The sequence below is a fragment of the Choloepus didactylus genome, chromosome 10, assembly GCF_015220235.1.
Source record: "Choloepus didactylus isolate mChoDid1 chromosome 10, mChoDid1.pri, whole genome shotgun sequence".
In the NCBI taxonomy this organism is placed as follows: Eukaryota; Metazoa; Chordata; class Mammalia; order Pilosa; family Megalonychidae; genus Choloepus; species Choloepus didactylus.
In genome coordinates this window covers 124,768,178-124,784,696 of record NC_051316.1, presented here as the reverse complement: position 1 = coordinate 124,784,696, position 16,519 = coordinate 124,768,178, and the positions used below count along the sequence as shown (strand labels likewise).

General features: G+C 40.6%; 2 protein-coding genes across 5 annotated transcripts in view; one reads left to right on the top strand and one right to left on the bottom strand.

Annotated features, from left to right (window-relative positions):
• Positions 1 to 16,519, top strand: part of INVS (inversin) — a 259,001-nt gene that overhangs the window by 118,028 nt on the left and 124,454 nt on the right. The window lies entirely within an intron of this gene.
• LOC119505675 (neuropilin and tolloid-like protein 2) lies at positions 3,885 to 5,629 on the bottom strand. The gene has a single exon (XM_037798549.1). The coding sequence runs from the start codon at positions 5,529 to 5,531 to the stop codon at positions 3,954 to 3,956; it is 1,578 nt and encodes a 525-aa protein (XP_037654477.1). The 5' UTR covers positions 5,532 to 5,629; the 3' UTR covers positions 3,885 to 3,953.

Below are 16,519 nucleotides of genomic sequence, written 5' to 3'. Positions count from 1 at the left end.
CAGTTTCTGATTAGTACATTTTTGAATTTGTATAATTAAATGCAGGGTATGAAGCTTTAATATAGCCAATGATGAGTCCCTACAATGTGCAGAACACCATGCCATGCACTTCAGGGCTTACCCACAGGGTCTCAAACCTATGCAAATAACTGTACTTCACAGGCAAACTGCATCAGACACTCTAAAGCAGCACCAACGCTGTGCAACGGGAGAATGCTGAAGGGATGGAAGAATTCCAGTTAAGAGAGGGCGTGAAAGCTTCCTGAAGGAGATGTGATTTGAAATGGCTAGGAAGAGATTGGGTCTGAGGGGATGCCGGGCAAAGAGGATATCATGAGAAAAGACAAAAGCGCATGATGAGTGTGGGGACAGTTCAAAGTGAAAGCTGAGTATGTAGTTGTAGCTGGAGAACAGTCTGGGCACAGAAGACTAATCTAACATGAAACTTCCCTACTATAAAAAAAATATTTATTGCATAGCTAAGTTCACAAGAAATAAGGAAATGTCCAGATGCCAGAAATGAAGCAGGGACCAAAATCTAGAACAGAAAGCCACAGATGATCTACTGCAGTCCTAGATGGGGAAGTAGAGGTAGGGAGAAGGAATAAATGGACCTGATGACTACAAGGGGCCTGGATTTTAATAGCCATTTAGAGAGCAGAGACAAGCCTTGGGCCTGTTTGAGATGAGGGATTCAAATTGAGGCTCTTGCACAAGGCTAGAATGCTCAGAAAACCTGTACTACAATGAAAAAAGGACCAGAAAACTTCTACTCTTATGCTAAAGTCAATAACCAAGAAGTGAGGGAGAACCTAAGATGGCGGCTAGGTAAGACAGGGCCAAAGAAACACCTCCATGAAAAATACTAGATAAAAGCCAGAAAGTGACCCAGAACACCAGTTCCAGCAATGCACCAGCCGAACAAGGTCTGCTAAATCCACAGGGACCGTGCATTTGGTGAAACCAGGAGTCTGCATTCTGAAACGAGTGAGTAAGCCAGCTGAAAGTCTGGTGGCCGCATTGCAGTGTGGGGAAACTCTGGGTTGGTGTTTGGAGACAGACTAGTTCTTTTAAAAAAAACAAACAAACCTGGGAGTCGCTGCAAATGCAGCAGTGAGAACCGCGCAGTGAAGCACGGCAGGAGCAGGCTGTAGCCAATGCCTCAGTGTCTGGTGTGGAGGATAGCTCTTCCCACATCCGCTGCTGATTGTCTTGGGGCCAGGGAGACAGAGGGGAGCCAAAAGGAGAAAGTAGCCACGCCCCTTGCAGCCATCTCCCTGGCAGGCTGAAGACACTCCTGCCCAGGGACAGAGCCATAGCCACGTGAAGAGTGTTTTCCACAGCATCGTGCACACGCCACAATATTGGCTGTGGACAGTGGCCTTTAGTGCACACACAGCTAATTGTTCCGGAGCTGGAAAGGCAGAGCTGTGCAAAAAGGGGGAAATTAACACGCCCCATTCAACCATCTTTACAGCAGGCTGGGAACACCCATGCACGGCCCAGCAACCCAGGGCTTCCCTGGAGTCTGGTGCGCACTTGTGACTTGGCACAGCCTTCCCTCAGCAGAGGCCATGGAAGAGCACGGCTGGGAAGGGGGGCCTGCTCGGAAATCCCAGGGACCCTACGCCAAAACCAAGGACTTGTGGGTCAGTGGCAGAGACAATTTGTGGCAAGACTGAAATGAAGGCTTAAACTCTTGCAACAGCCTTAAATCTCCAGGAACACCTGGGAGGTATGATTATTAAAGCTGCCCTGCCTCCCTAACCACCCAGACACACCCCACATTCAGGGTGGACAGCACCAACAACACACCCAAACATAGTGCACCAATTGAACCCCACAAGAATCAGATCCCCACACACCACAAAGACAAAGTTGGGGAGAACTGACTTGAGGGGAATAGGTGACTCACAGGCGCCATCTGCTGGCTAGTTAAAGAAAGTATACGCCACCAAGCTGTAGATCTGACAAATTAGAGATCGGTATTTTTTTTTTTTTTTCATGTAACAATGTATATTTTAATATAGGATTTGTGTAATGATTTAGAGCAATAAATATCACACAGTAAAAAATTTATCATAAACTAAATACAGTAACAAAAGAAAAAAAAAGCTTATGTACACATTACCAAGGTCTTTACAATAAATTATAGTGTACAGTTCCATCAAAGCATATTTGTATACAGAGCCGCTAATGTGAACACAGAAAAAAATCTGCCATGTAGGTCTTTAATCTTGAGTTAATAAAGTTTGTGCAGTATCAAATAATATCAAAAGTCTAAAAAAAGACTGAATTTTTATATAATGTTTATAAATTATTGTTTTATATACCATTAAAAAACATAAGATCAAAAGTACATTTTAAAAAAAAGTGAAAGTTGTTATTCTCGATAAGAGCTAGAAAAATGTATTGTCCCAAGTAAGAAGCAATGTAAAGGCTTACAGTTTCTTAGGAATTTCCCTTTAACTCTCAGACAACCTTGGTTACCATATGCCACAGGATAAACCAATGCAAAGGTAGCTAAGCAATCTTTTTACAAAAATAATAGGAAACATAGATCTGGCGATGAGAAATATTGCAAATAAACATAATTATAGACATCTCCCTAAGTGAATTAAATGCCTCTTCACTTACTGGAATGAATGGGCTGTCACTGGATGTGACCAAATTTGAGAAATTTCAAAGGCTTCTACAAGTTTTATTTTTCTCAGGTTTTTAGTCATAACTGGTAATAGTGCATACATCCCAGGGCTATGCAATTTTCCACTATAACTTAGATAAAATATGATTAAAAGGTAATAAAGCATATCATCTACTTTTCAAAGAAAATAAAGACTAAAGATGCAGAAATTAAAAGGACAGCAGCATAAAAATTAGTCAAGAAGAAATGGATGAAACCTACCTCTGGGTCTTAATTGGCACTTATCACAGTAACTAGCTATAATGTGACAAATTTGATAACAAATGTCTATTGAAATATGTGAAGAACATTAACCACTTGTATTTTTTAAGAAATTGAAATTGTGAAATTACTGGCTTATAAAACTAATTAAATTTAGAGAAAGGGAAAGTAAAAGGAATCTAAGATGTAATGAAAAAATCTTATTTTTAAGCTTGTTGTGCGATCAAAACATGTGGGATCAAAACATTGACAGAGCCCCTTTTTAGGTTCTAAAGAATTGGGGCAGCTGGTGGTGGATACCTGAAACTATCAAACTACAACCCAGAACCCATGAATCTCGAAGACAGCTGTATAAAAATGTAGCTTATGAGGGGTGACAATGGGACCGGGAAAGCCATAAGGACCACACTCCACCCCGTCCAGTCTATGGATGGATGAGCAGAAAAACAGGGGAAGGAAACAAACAGACAAAGGCACCCAGTGTTCTCCCCCACTTCAATTGCTCTTCTTCACCCCAACTACCACTCCCGTTATCCCTGTGTGTGCGCCAACGAAGGCGCCAGGGACCGACCCGGGCGATGAATGTACCAGCATGCAATGGTACTGCAAACAATCGGAAGCACGACCCGTCCCGTATGACTGCGTGGCATGTGAACACATCTCAACAAAATGAAGATTTAAAAAAAAAAAAAAAAAAAAAAAATTGACAGAGCTATGTTGATCAAAAGCAGTCTTCTAAAACTAACTAACTGGCAGCCTGAGTGTGGCGCAACACAACCCATTCCTTACAAGTGGTGTTTAACTGGTGCTTTGTTTACATGAACCAAGTAACAGACGATCTTTTTTCTTCTTCACTGAATGGAGTAAGTTCCTTGGTGAGTTTTACAGACTGCCTGAGACAAAATTTCACCATTACAATAGGTTAATGGTTAATGAAGATCTTCCTACTTTTGATAGGGGAGAGGGGTGGGCTGCTGAAAACAGTATGGGTGCTCTGTAGGCTGCATATACACATACATACTTAATAATTAGCATCAACTTTAGAAGATTAAAAATCAATGGATATGGACGTTTGTGCAGAATCTTCTCGCCCCCTGACATAAATTTCACAGGGAATCTCCTCCATTACTCTGTCTTCTAGAGCCTGTTCAGGGCACTCATGTGCCTGTTTGAAAGTGTAGCTACTTTTTTTGAAGGTGCTATTAAATGTTTTCATTGGCTGTGGTTGTGCAAAATCATTTCGGAAAGGAAGTTCCATGGAGCTGAGGTTGGTCCTGCTTTGTTTGACGCTGGATGCTTGCGACCCACAGTGATGGTCATGAATGCACCGGGAGGCAGTGGAGGAGCATCGCATTTTCTGGTAGTTGTCCAGTTCTTCTGACAAGTCAGCCAGGTCTGCAGAAATCTCTTTGTCCCTTAGCGAAAACAGTTCATAATGAGGAGGATCAAACACTTCTTGGAACCCAGTTTTATTAAAAGCAGTTTTGCAAGCCATGACCTTTTTTCGAGGCTGTTTCACTTGTACTAAAATAGAAATAATGAGAAGGACTAAGACAATCCCTGATGTAATGCCAATAATTGTTCCATGAGTTTTAGTGATTTGTTCAAATTGTCCTGCTTTTTTCTTCTCTTTACAATGATTTTCATCCCAAGGGTATGCACAGTTTTGAACACCATTACAGACTAAAGAATTATTGATGCACATGTTGCTATGGCAAAAGAAAGTGCTACCTGTGCAGGGAGGTTCCACAAAGGAGGTAAAGAGCATTCTAAACCTGCTAAGCCGGCTACCTTCATCCGCCCACATTCGTATTACTCCAACTCCTGTTTTAAGCATTACATCATTGGCCACGGTGCTGCAAAACTTGGCCTTCAGATTTTCAATAGAACTGCTTCCATCATAGACTGCAACGAAGTTTCTCTTGCATTCATTTGAGTGCTCCATTTGATAATCTAGGAACCTCAAATAAATCTTCGCTTTTGGAGTAGCTTTAATTGTCCATATGCAATCAACTGCTTGGCCAGGTTTTGTTTTTTCTTCTTGTTCTACCTGACTAGAACGTACTATTCCATCAGCTCCTGAGAGCTCAAACTGGCAATCTGGAATGGGATTTAAAATACCTCCTAGGTAAGTAAAGTCTGGATCTGGAATAAATGAATATTTTGCTTGAAATCCAAGTCCTTCTAGCTCTTCATCAGAACTAAACTTAATCCACATGAATCTCCCTGTTGATCTAATTAATGGAGGGCTTTTCACACCACAATAACGATCTATAAGTGGAGAGAAACCAAATGGTCCATCTCGAACTTCCAAGTGATCAAACCGACATTCAAATGATGGTTCTATATAATAATGTTCATCAAAGGTCAACTCTATTCTTTGACGTGGAGCAGCTTCCAAAATATAAATACACTCTTTGTTTGGTGGATATGAATCAGGATAATTTGGTGACGCAAAATGACCTCCGTTGCTGGTCCGAACCCAAATGCCACACTGGGTTGCAGGCATGTGTTTGATTCCAATATTTTGTCCATCTTGGGTCTTTTGCGCCACAGCAATCCCTTCCACTACAAGTATTGTTATTAACAACACTTTGAGGACCGCACAGAGCTGCTCCAGGGCCATGGTCCCAGCGGCCCGGCGCTCCGCGAGGGGCTGAGGCGGGTGGCTGCGGCGAGGAGGCGGCGGTGTTCACGGCCCGGCGCGGCGGCAGCCCCGCTCTGGCTCCATCGCCGGCCAGCACGCTCCTTCCCCGCGGGCCAGGGCTCAGATCCTGCGGCCCGCCATGCCCGAGCCCTCCGGCGGGCTCCCGCGCCGCCCGAGTCCCCCGACGACGCTGCGTCCCATCGGCCGCCCAGAAGCCGAGGGCTGCGGAGGCGAGGGAAAGGGAGGGCGCGGGCTGCCCTGCGACGCAGCACCCGAGTGATCCCACCCGCCGCCGTAGCTAGGTCTCCACCGAAGTCGAGATCGGTATTTTTTATAGCCATAAAGAACCTCATCAAACAAAGCAAATGCCAAGAGGCCAAAAACAACAGAAAATCTTAAAGCGTATGATAAAACAAGACAATTTGGAAAACCCAAACCCAAAAACCCAAATCAAAAGATCAAAAGAAACACAGTACTTGGCGCAATTAATCAAAGAATTAAGGAAAAACAACGAGAGCATGGCACAGGATATAAAGGACGTAAAGAAGAAATTGAGTAAATAAAAAAATAGAAGATCTTATGGAAATAAAAGAAACTGTTGGCCAAATTAAAAAGACTCTGGATACTCATAATACAAGAATAGAGGAAGTTGAACAATGACTCAGCATCCTTGAGAACCACAGAATGGAAAATGAAAGAACAAAAGAAAGAATGGGGAAAAAATCAAAAAAATCAAAATGGATCTCAGGGATACGATAGATTAAATAAAACATCCAAATTTTAGACTCACTGGTGTCCCAGAAGGGGAAGAGAAGGGTAAAGGTCTAGAAAGAGTATTCAAAGAAATTGTTGGGGAAAACTTCCCAAACCTTCTACACAGTATAAATACACAAAGCATAAATGCCCAGCGAACTCCAAATAGAATAAATCCAAATAAACCCACTCCAAAACATATCCTGATCAGACTGTCAAATACTGAAGAGAAGGAGCAAGTTCTGAAAGCAGCAAGAGAAAAGCAATTCACCACATACAAAGGAAATAACATAAGACTAAGTAGTGACTACTCAGTGGCCACTATGGAGGTAAAAAGGCAGTGGCATGACATATTTAAAATCCTGAGAGAGAAAAACAAAGAATACTTTATCCAGCAAAACTCTCCTTCAAATTTGAGGGAGAGCTTAAATTTTTCACAGACAGACAAATGCTGAGAGACTTTGTTAATGAAAGACCTGCCCAACTTCAGATACTAAAGGGAGCCGTACCAACAGAGAAACAAAGAAAGAAGAGAGAGAGATAGAAAAATTTAACAGACATATATAAAACATTACATCCCAAATCATCCCAAATAGACCGTATGCTGGACATAAAACAAGCCTCAATAAATTAAAAAAAAAAAATTTGAATATATTCAAAGCACATTCTCTGACCACAATGGAATACAAATAGAAGTCAGTAGTTTTTGATTTGTAACTCCACTGTTTACTTCCCTATCAGATATAAAATACATAAACTCTAAAGACAAATTAGTGGTTTTTAACTCAATGTAAAATATGTAATTTTTGACAAGAACTACATAAAGGTGGGGGAATGGAGGAGTATAGGAACATAGTTTACGTGTCCTATTGAAGTTAAGTTGGTATCAAAGAAAAACAAGATTGTTGTAGATTTAAGAGGTTAGATTTAAGCCCCGTGGTACATACAAAGAAATTATCAGAGAATATGACCATAGAGATGAAAAGTAGAGTTTGGGTTATGAGAAGTGGAGGAAGGGACAATGGGGAGTTAAGAAATGAGTGTAGGGTTGCTGTTTGGGGTGAAGGGAAATTTCTAGTAATGGATGGTGGGAAGATGATAGCATTACAGCATTCTAAATGTGATTAATCTCACTAATGGAATGCTAGGGAGGGGTTGGAATGGGAAGATTTAGGCTGTATATATGTTTCCACAATTGAAAAAAAAAAAAAGAAAGAAAAGAAAAAGACAGTTTAAATAGGCAATGACAATTAAATGCCAAGGATGATCCTGGATGGGATCTGAGCATGGAGGAGAGGAAGCTCAAAGGGACACAGTTGGGACATAAGAAAAAAAAAAAAAAGGGAAATATAGAATGTAAGCTTTGTATCAATGTTGAATTTCTTGAACTGCTTAGCTGCGCTTAATGGGATTGCATAAAAGAATGTTCTTGTTCACGGGAATTGTATATGTGAATAATATTGTTTGTTCAAGGATGTGTGCAGCTTGCTCTCATATGTTCAGAAGGCAGAGCAGTAGATGATGGGTGATAGATAGGGAGGAGAGAAAGAAAGGAATGGTGGTGTGACAGGATGTTAAAGTTGGTGGATCGGGGTATTGGGGGAGGGGGGAGGGGTACACTGGAGTTCTGTGTATGGGTTTTTTTTTTTTTTTTTTTTTCAATTTTAAATCCTTTATTATCTTTGTGCCACTACTCATCAGAGTCACATTTTCTTCCTGTCTGTCCTAATGTGTATCCAGGGTTTCTTCAATTTCATTTTTTTTTTTTAAATCTTCATTTTATTGAGATATATTCACATACCACGCAGTCATACAAAACAAATTGTACTTTCAATTGTTTACAGTACCATTACATACTGGTACATTCATCACCGAAATCAATCCCTGACACCTTCATTAGCACACACACAAAAATAACAAGAATACTAATTGGAGTGAAAAAGAGCAATTGAAGTAAAAAAGAACACTGGGTACCTTTGTCTGTTTGTTTCCTTCCCCTATTTTTCTACTCATCCATCCATAAACTAGACAAAGTGGAGTGTGGTCCTTATACTTTGCCCAATCCCATTGTCACCCCTCATAAGCTACATTTTTATACAACTGTCTTCGAGATTCATGGGTTCTGGGTTGTAGTTTGATAGTTTCAGGTATCCACCACCAGCTGCCCCAATTCTTTAGAACCTAAAAAGGGTTGTCTAAAGTGTGCATAAGAGTGCCCACCAGAGTGACCTCTCGGCTCCTTTTGGAATCCCTCTGCCACTGAAGCTTATTTCATTTCCTTTCACATCCCCCTTTTGGTCAAGAAGGTGTTCTCCGTCCCACCATGCCAGGTCTACATTCCTCCCCGGGAGTCATATTCCACGTTGCCAGGAAGATTCAATCCCCTGGGTGTCTGATCCCACGTAGGGGGGAGGGCAGTGATTTCACCTTTCAAGTTGGCTTAGCTAGAGAGACAGGGCCACATCTGAGCAACAAAGAGGCATTCGGGAGGAGGCTCTTAGGCACAACCATAGGGAGGCCTAGCCTCTCCTTTGCAGCAACCGTCTTCCCAAGGGTAAAACCTGTGGTAGAGGGCTCAACCCATCAAACCACCAGTCCCCTATGTCTGTGGTCATGTTAGCAACCATCGAGGTGGGGTAGGCCAATACCCCTGCATTCTGCACAGGCTCCTCAAGGGGGCACTACATCTTTTTTTTTTCCCTTGCTTTTCTTTTTTTTTTTTTTTTTTTTAACTTTCCCTTCTTTTTTAAATCAACTGTATGAAAAAAAAGTTAAAAAGAAAACAAACATACAATAAAAGAACATTTCAAAGAGACCATAACAAGGGAGTAAGAAAAAGACAACTAACCTAAGATAACTGCTTAACTTCCAACATGTTCCTACTTTACCCCAAGAAAGTTACCTAATATAGCAACATTTCTGTGAACTTGTTCCTACTATATCCATCAGAAATTAACAGACCATAGTCATTCCTGGGCATCCCCAGAACGTTAAATAGCTTATCTGTTCTTCTTGGATTATTGTTCCCCCTTCCTTAATTGCTCTCTATTGCTAGTTCCCCTACATTCTACATTATAAACCATTTGTTTTACATTTTTCAAAGTTCACATTAGTGGTAGCATATAATATTTCTCTTTTTGTGCCTGGCTTATTTCGCTCAGCATTATGTCTTCAAGGTTCATCCATGTTGTCATATGTTTCACGAGATCGTTCCTTCTTACTGCCGCGTAGTATTCCATCGTGTGTATATACCACATTTTATTTATCCACTCATCTGTTGAAGGACATTTGGGTTGTTTCCATCTCTTGACAATTGTGAATAATGCTGCTATGAACATTGGCATGCAGATATCTGTTCGTGTCACTGCTTTCCGATCTTCCGGGTATATACCGAGAAGTGCAATCGCTGGATCGAATGGTAACTCTATATCTAGTTTTCTAAGGAACTGCCAGACTGACTTCCAGAGTGGCTGAACCATTATACAGTCCCACCAACAATGAATAAGAGTTCCAATTTCTCCACATCCCCTCCAGCATTTGTACTTTCTTGTTTGTTTAATGGCAGCCATTCTAACCGGTGTTAGATGGTATCTCATTGTGGTCTTAATTTGCATCTCTCTAATAGCTAGTGAAGCTGAACATTTTTTCATGTGTTTCTTGGCCATTTGTATTTCCTCTTCAGAGAACTGTCTTTTCATATCTTTTGCCCATTTTATAATTGGGCCGACTGTACTACTGTCATTGAGTTGTAGGATTTCTTTATATATGCAAGATATCAGTCTTTTGTCAGATACATGGTTTCCAAAAATTTTTTCCCATTGAGTTGGCTGCCTCTTTACCTTTTTGAGAAATTCCTTTGAGGTGCAGAAACTTCTAAGCTTGAGGAGTTCCCATTTATCTATTTTCTCTTTTGTTGCTTGTGCTTTGGGTGTAAAGTCTAGGAAGTGGCCGCCTAATACAAGGTCTTGAAGATGTTTTCCTACATTATCTTCTAGGAGTTTTATGGTACTTTCTTTTATATTGAGATCTTTGGTCCATTTTGAGTTAATTTTTGTGTAGGGGGTGAGGTAGGGGTCCTCTTTCATTCTTTTGGATATGGATATCCAACTCTCCCAGCCCCATTTGTTGAAAAGACCATTATGGCTCAGTTCAGTGACTTTGGGGGCCTTATCAAAGATCAGTCGGCCATAGATCTGAGGGTCTATCTCTGAATTCTCAATTCGATTCCATTAATCTATATGTCTATCTTTGTGCCAGTACCATGCTGTTTTGGCAACTGTGGCTTTATAATAAGCTTCAAAGTCAGGGAGTGTAAGTCCTCCGACTTCGTTTTTCTTTTTTAGAGTGTCTTTAGCAATTCAAGGCATCTTCCCTTTCCAAATAAATTTGATAACTACCTTTTCCAAGTCTGCAAAGTAGGTTGTTGGAATTTTGATTGGGATTGCATTGAATCTGTAGATGAGTTTGGGTAGAATTGACATCTTAATGACATTTAGCCTTCCTATCCATGAACATGGAATATTTTTCCATCTTTTAAGGTCCCCTTCTATTTCTTTTAGTAGACTTATGTAGTTTTCTTTGTATAGGTCTTTTACATCTTTGGTTAAGTTTATTCCTAGGTACTTGATTTTTTTAGTTGCTATTGAAAATGGTATCTTTTTCTTGAGTGTCTCTTCAGTTTGTTCATTTCTAGCATATAGAAACATTACTGACTTATGTGCATTAACCTTGTATCCCGCTACTTTGCTAAATTTGTTTATTAGCTCTAGTAGCTGTATCGTCGATTTCTCAGGGTTTTCTAGATATAAGATCATATTATCTGCAAACAATGACAGTTTTACTTCTTCTTTTCCAATTTGGATGCCTTTTATTTCTTTGTCTTGCCGGATTGCCCTGGCTAGCACTTCCAGCACAATGTTGAATAACAGTGGTGACAGCAGGCATCCTTGTCTTGTTCCTGATCTTAGAGGGAAGGCTTTCAGTCTCTCACCATTGAGTACTATGCTGGCTGTGGGTTTTTCATATATGCTCTTTATCATGTTGAGGAAGTTTCCTTCAATTCCTACCTTTTGAAGTGTTTTTATCCAAAAGGGATGTTGGATTTTGTCAAATGCTTTTTCAGCATCTATTGAGATGATCAATTGATTTTTCCGTTTTGACTTGTTAATGTGTTGTAATACATTGATTGATTTTCTTATATTGAACCATCCTTGCATGCCTGGAATAAACCCCACATGGTCATGGTGTATGATTTTTTTAATGTGTCTTTGGATTCGATTTGCAAGTATTTTGTTGAGGATTTTTGCATCTATATTCATTAGGGAGATTGGCTGGTAGTTTTCCTTTTTTGTAGCATCTTTGCCTGGTTTTGGTATTAGATTGATGTTAGCTTCATAAAATGAGTTAGGTAGTGTTCCATTTTCTTCAATGTTTTGAAAGAGTTTGAGTAAGATTGGTGTCAGTTCTTTCTGGAAAGTTTGGTAGAATTCCCCTGTGAAGCCATCTGGCCCTGGGCATTTACTTGTGGGAAGATTTTTGATGACTGATTGGATCTCTTTGCTTGTGATGGGTTGGTTGAGGTCTTCTATTTATTCTCCGGTCAGTCTAGGTTGTTCATATGTTTCCAGGAAATTGTCCATTTCCTCTACATTATCCAGTTTGTTGCCATACAGTTGTTCATAGTATCCTCTTATAATTTTTTTAATTTCTTCAGGATCTGCAATTATGTCACCTTTTTCATTCATTATTTTGTTTCTATGGGTCTTCTCTCTTTTTGATTTTGTCAGTCTAGCTAGGGGCTTGTCAATCTTGTTGATCTTCTCAAAGAACCAACTTTTGGTGATATTTATCCTCTCTATTGTTTTTTTGTTCTCTATGTCATTTATTTCTGCTTTAATCCTTGTTATTTCTTTTCTTGTACTTGGTTTAGGATTGGTTTGCTGTTCATTTTCTAGCTTCTTCAGTTGATCCATTAGTTCTTTGATTTTGGCTCTTTCTTCCTTTTTAATATATGCGTTTAGTGCTATAAATTTCCCCCTTAGCACTGCTTTTGCTGCATCCCATAGGTTTTGGTATGTTGTGTTCTCATTTTCATTCGTCTCTATATATTTAGCAATTTCTCTTGCTATTTCTTCTTTAACCCACTGATTGTTTAGGAGTGTGTTGTTTAACCTCCAGGTATTTGTGAATTTTCTAAGTCTCTGATGGTTATTGACTTCTAATTGTATTCCATTGTGGTCAGAGAATGTGCTTTGAATAATTTCAATCTTTTTAATTTATTGAGGCTTGTTTTATGTCCCAGCATATGATCTATTCTGGAGAAAGTTCTGTGAGCACTAGAAAAGTATGTGTATCCTGGTGATTTGGGATGTAATGTCCTGTATATGTCTGTTAAATCTAATTCATTTATCAGATTGTTTAGGTTTTCAATTTCCTTATTGGTCTTCTGTCTGGTTGATCTATCTATAGGAGAGAGTGATGTGTTGAAGTCTCCCACAATTATCGTGGAAACATCAATTGCTTCCTTTAGTTTTGCCAGTGTTTCTCTCATGTATTTTGTGGCACCTTGATTGGGTGTATAGACATTTACGATTGTTATTTCTTCTTGCTGAATTGCCCCTTTTATTAGTATGTAGTGGCCTTCTTTGTCTCTCAAAACATCCCTGCATTTGAAGTCTATTTTATCTGAGATTAATATGCTACACCTGCTTTCTTTTGGCTGTAGCTTGCATGAAATATTTTTTTCCGTCCTTTCACTTTCAGTTTCTTTGTGTCCCTGTGTCTAAGATGAGTCTCTTATATGCAACATATTGATGGTTCATTTTTTTTTATCTATTCTGCGAATATATATCTTTTAATTGGGGAGTTTAATCCATTTATATTCGACATTATAACCGTGAAGGCATTTCTTGAATCAGCCATCTTATCTTTTGGTTTATGTTTGTCATATTTTTCCCCTCTCTCTATTAATATCCTTTATTTTACCCATACTGAATCTCTTTAGTACTGAACCTTTCTCCAAGTCTCTCTGTCCTGTCTTTGTTTCTCTGTCTGTAGGGCTCCCTTTAGTATCTCCAGTAGGGCAGGTCTCTTGTTAGCAAATTCTCTCAGCATTTGTTTGTCTGTGAAAAATTTAAGCTCTCCCTCAAATCTGAAGGAGAGCTTTGCTGGATAAAGTATTCTTGGCTGGAAATTTTTCTCACTCAGAATTTTAAATGTATCGTGCCACTGCCTTCTCGCCTCCATGGTGGCTGCTGAGTAGTCACTACTTAGTCTTATGCTGTTTCCTTTGTATGTGGTGAATTGCTTTTCTCTTGCTGCTTTCAGAACTTGCTCCTTGTCTTCTGTGTTTGACAGTGTGATCAGAATATGTCTTGGAGTGGGTTTATTTGGATTTATTCTATTTGGGGTTCGCTGAGCATTTATGATTTGTGTATTTATGTTGTTTAGAAGATTTGGGAAGTTTTCCCCAACAATTTCTTTGAATACTCTTCCTAGACCTTTACCCTTTTCTTCCCCTTTTGGGACACCAATGAGTCTTATATTTGGACGTTTCATATTATCTATCATATCCCTGAGTTCCATTTCGATTTTTTCAATTTTTTTCCCCATTCTTTCTTTTATGCTTTCATTTTCCATTTTGTCATCTTCCAGGTCACTGATTCGTTGTTCAACTTCCTCTAGTCTTGTACTATGAGTGTCCAGAATCTTTTTAATTTGGTCAACAGTGTCTTTAATTTCCATAAGATCATCCATTTTTTTATTTAGTCTTGCAATGTCTTCTTTATGCTCTTCTAGAGTCTTCTTGATTTCCTTTATATCCCGTACTATGGTCTCATTGTTGATCTTTAGTTCTTTGAGTAGCTGCTCTAGGTGCTGTGTCTCTTCTGGTCTTTTGATTTGGGTGCTTGGGCTTGGGTTATCCATATCGTCTGGTTTTTTCATATGCTTTATAATTTTCTGTTGTTTTTGGCCTCGTGGCATTTGCTGAACTTGATAGGGTTCTTTTAGGATTTGTAGACCAATTGAAGTCCTTATCTCTAATTTATCAGATCTACAGCTTCGTGGAGTACACTTTCTCTAACTAACCAGCAGGTGGCGTCCACAAGCCACCTGTTCTCCACAAGCCAGTTCTCCCCTGCTTAGCCTTTTTGGTGAGTGGGGGAGTGAGTCTTGTGGGGTCCAATTGGTGTACCAAGGTTGCGTGTGTAGTTGGTGTTGCCCGCCCTGTATATGGGGCGTGTTTCTGGGCAGTCAGGGAGGGGGGGGTGGCTCTAACAATCAAATCTCCCTGGTGATCCTAGAGTTTTAAAGCTGCTGCAATAGTCTAATCCTTCAGTTCAGTCCTGCCACAGTTTGTCTCTGCCACTGACCCACAAGTCATTGGTATTGGCGTATGGCTCCTGAGACTTGCAAGTGGGCCCCTCTTCCAGGCCATGCACCCCGGGTCCTCTGTTGAGGGATGACTGTACTATGTCACAGGTGAGTGCCGTCCCCCCAGGGCAATTCTGGGCTGCTGGGCTGTGTAGGGAGGCTCCAAGTCTGCTGAAATGATGGCCGAATGGGGCTTTGTTAATTCACACCTTCCCAACTCTGGGACAATCAGCTGAGGTTGCAGGGAAGGCTAATGTCCACGCCCAGTTTTGTGGTGTGTGCCTGTTATTTGAAGCACTTCTGTCACACTGGGTTGTTGTGCCAGTTTGAATGTATTGTGTCCCCCAAATGCCATTATCTTTGTGGTCTTGTGGGACAGACGTTTTGGTGCTGGTTAGATTTGCTTGGAATGTGCCCCACCCAGCTGTGGGTGGTGACTTTGGTGGGATACTCCCATGGAGGTGTGACCCCACCCATTCAGGGTGGGCCTTGATCAGTGGAGCCATATAAAATATGCTGACTCAAAGAGACTGAACGGAGTGCAGCTGTGAGTGACATTTTGAAGAAGAGCAAGCTTGCTAGAGAGAAATGTCCTGGGAGAAAGCCATTTTGAAACCAGAACTTTGGAGCAGACGCCATCCACGTGCCTTCCCAGCTAACAGAGGTTTTCCGGACGCCATTTGCCATCCTCCAGTGAAGGTACCTGATTACTGATGTGTTACCTTGGACACTTTATGGCCTTAAGACTGTAACTGTATAGCCAAATAAACCCCCTTTTTATAAAAGCCAGTCCATCTCTGGTGTTTTGCATTCTGCAGCATTAGCAAACTAGAACAGATTTTGGTACCAGGAGTGGGGTGCTTTTGCTGCTGAGTTTGGAAATACCAAACATGTTGGAATGGCTTTTTAAATGGATAATGGGGAGTTTCTGGAAGAGTTGTGAGGAGCTTGATAGAAAAGGCCAAAACTGCTTTAAAGAGACTGTTTGTGGAAATATGGACTCTAAAGATACTTCTGACGAGGTCTTGAACAGAGATGATCAATGTGTTGTTGTGAACTGGAAGACAGGCGATCCTTGTTTTAAAGTGGCAGAGAATTTGGCAAAATTGAGTCCTGGTGTCATATGGAAGGAAGAATCTGGAAGCAACAAACTGGAATACTTAGCTGAGGAGATCTCCAGACTACCTGTGGAGGATGTATCCTGGCTTCTCCTTGCAGCTTATAGTAAAATGCGAGCAGAGAGAGATAAACTTAGAACTGAACTCTTGGGTTCAAAGAAACCAGGACAGATTTTGGTACCAGGAGTGGGGTGCTTTTGCTGCTGAGTTTGCAAATACCAAACATGTTGGAACGGCTTTTCAAATGGATAAGGGGAAGATTCTGGAAGAATTGTGAGAAGCTTGATAGAAAAGGCCAAAACTGCTTTAAAGAGACTGTTTGTGGAAATATGGACTCTAAAGATACTTCTGATGAGGACTTGAGCAGAAATGATGAATGTGTTGTTGCAAACTGGAAGAAAGGTGATCCTTGTTTTAAAGTGACACAAAATTTGGCAAAATTGAGTCCTGGTGTCAGATGGAAGGAAGAATCTGGAAGCAACAACCTGGAATACTTAGCTGAGGAGATCTCCAGACTATGTGTGGAGGACATATCCTGGCTTCTCCTTGCAGCTTATAGTAAAATGCGAGCAGAGAGAGATAAACTTAGAACTGAACTCTTGGGTTCAAAGAAACCAGAAGTTGATGGCTTGGAAAATTATGAGCTTCCAGGGGGTGGAATTCCAGAAGCTACAGCCCAACGTGAGGATGTAACCAAACATGGAACCCAGCCACCATTTCAGT

Bases quoted from the DNA above. Each gene is read 5' to 3' on its own strand.
- LOC119505675 (XM_037798549.1), bottom strand. From the start codon at position 5,531: ATGGCCCTGGAGCAGCTCTGTGCGGTCCTCAAAGTGTTGTTAATAACA.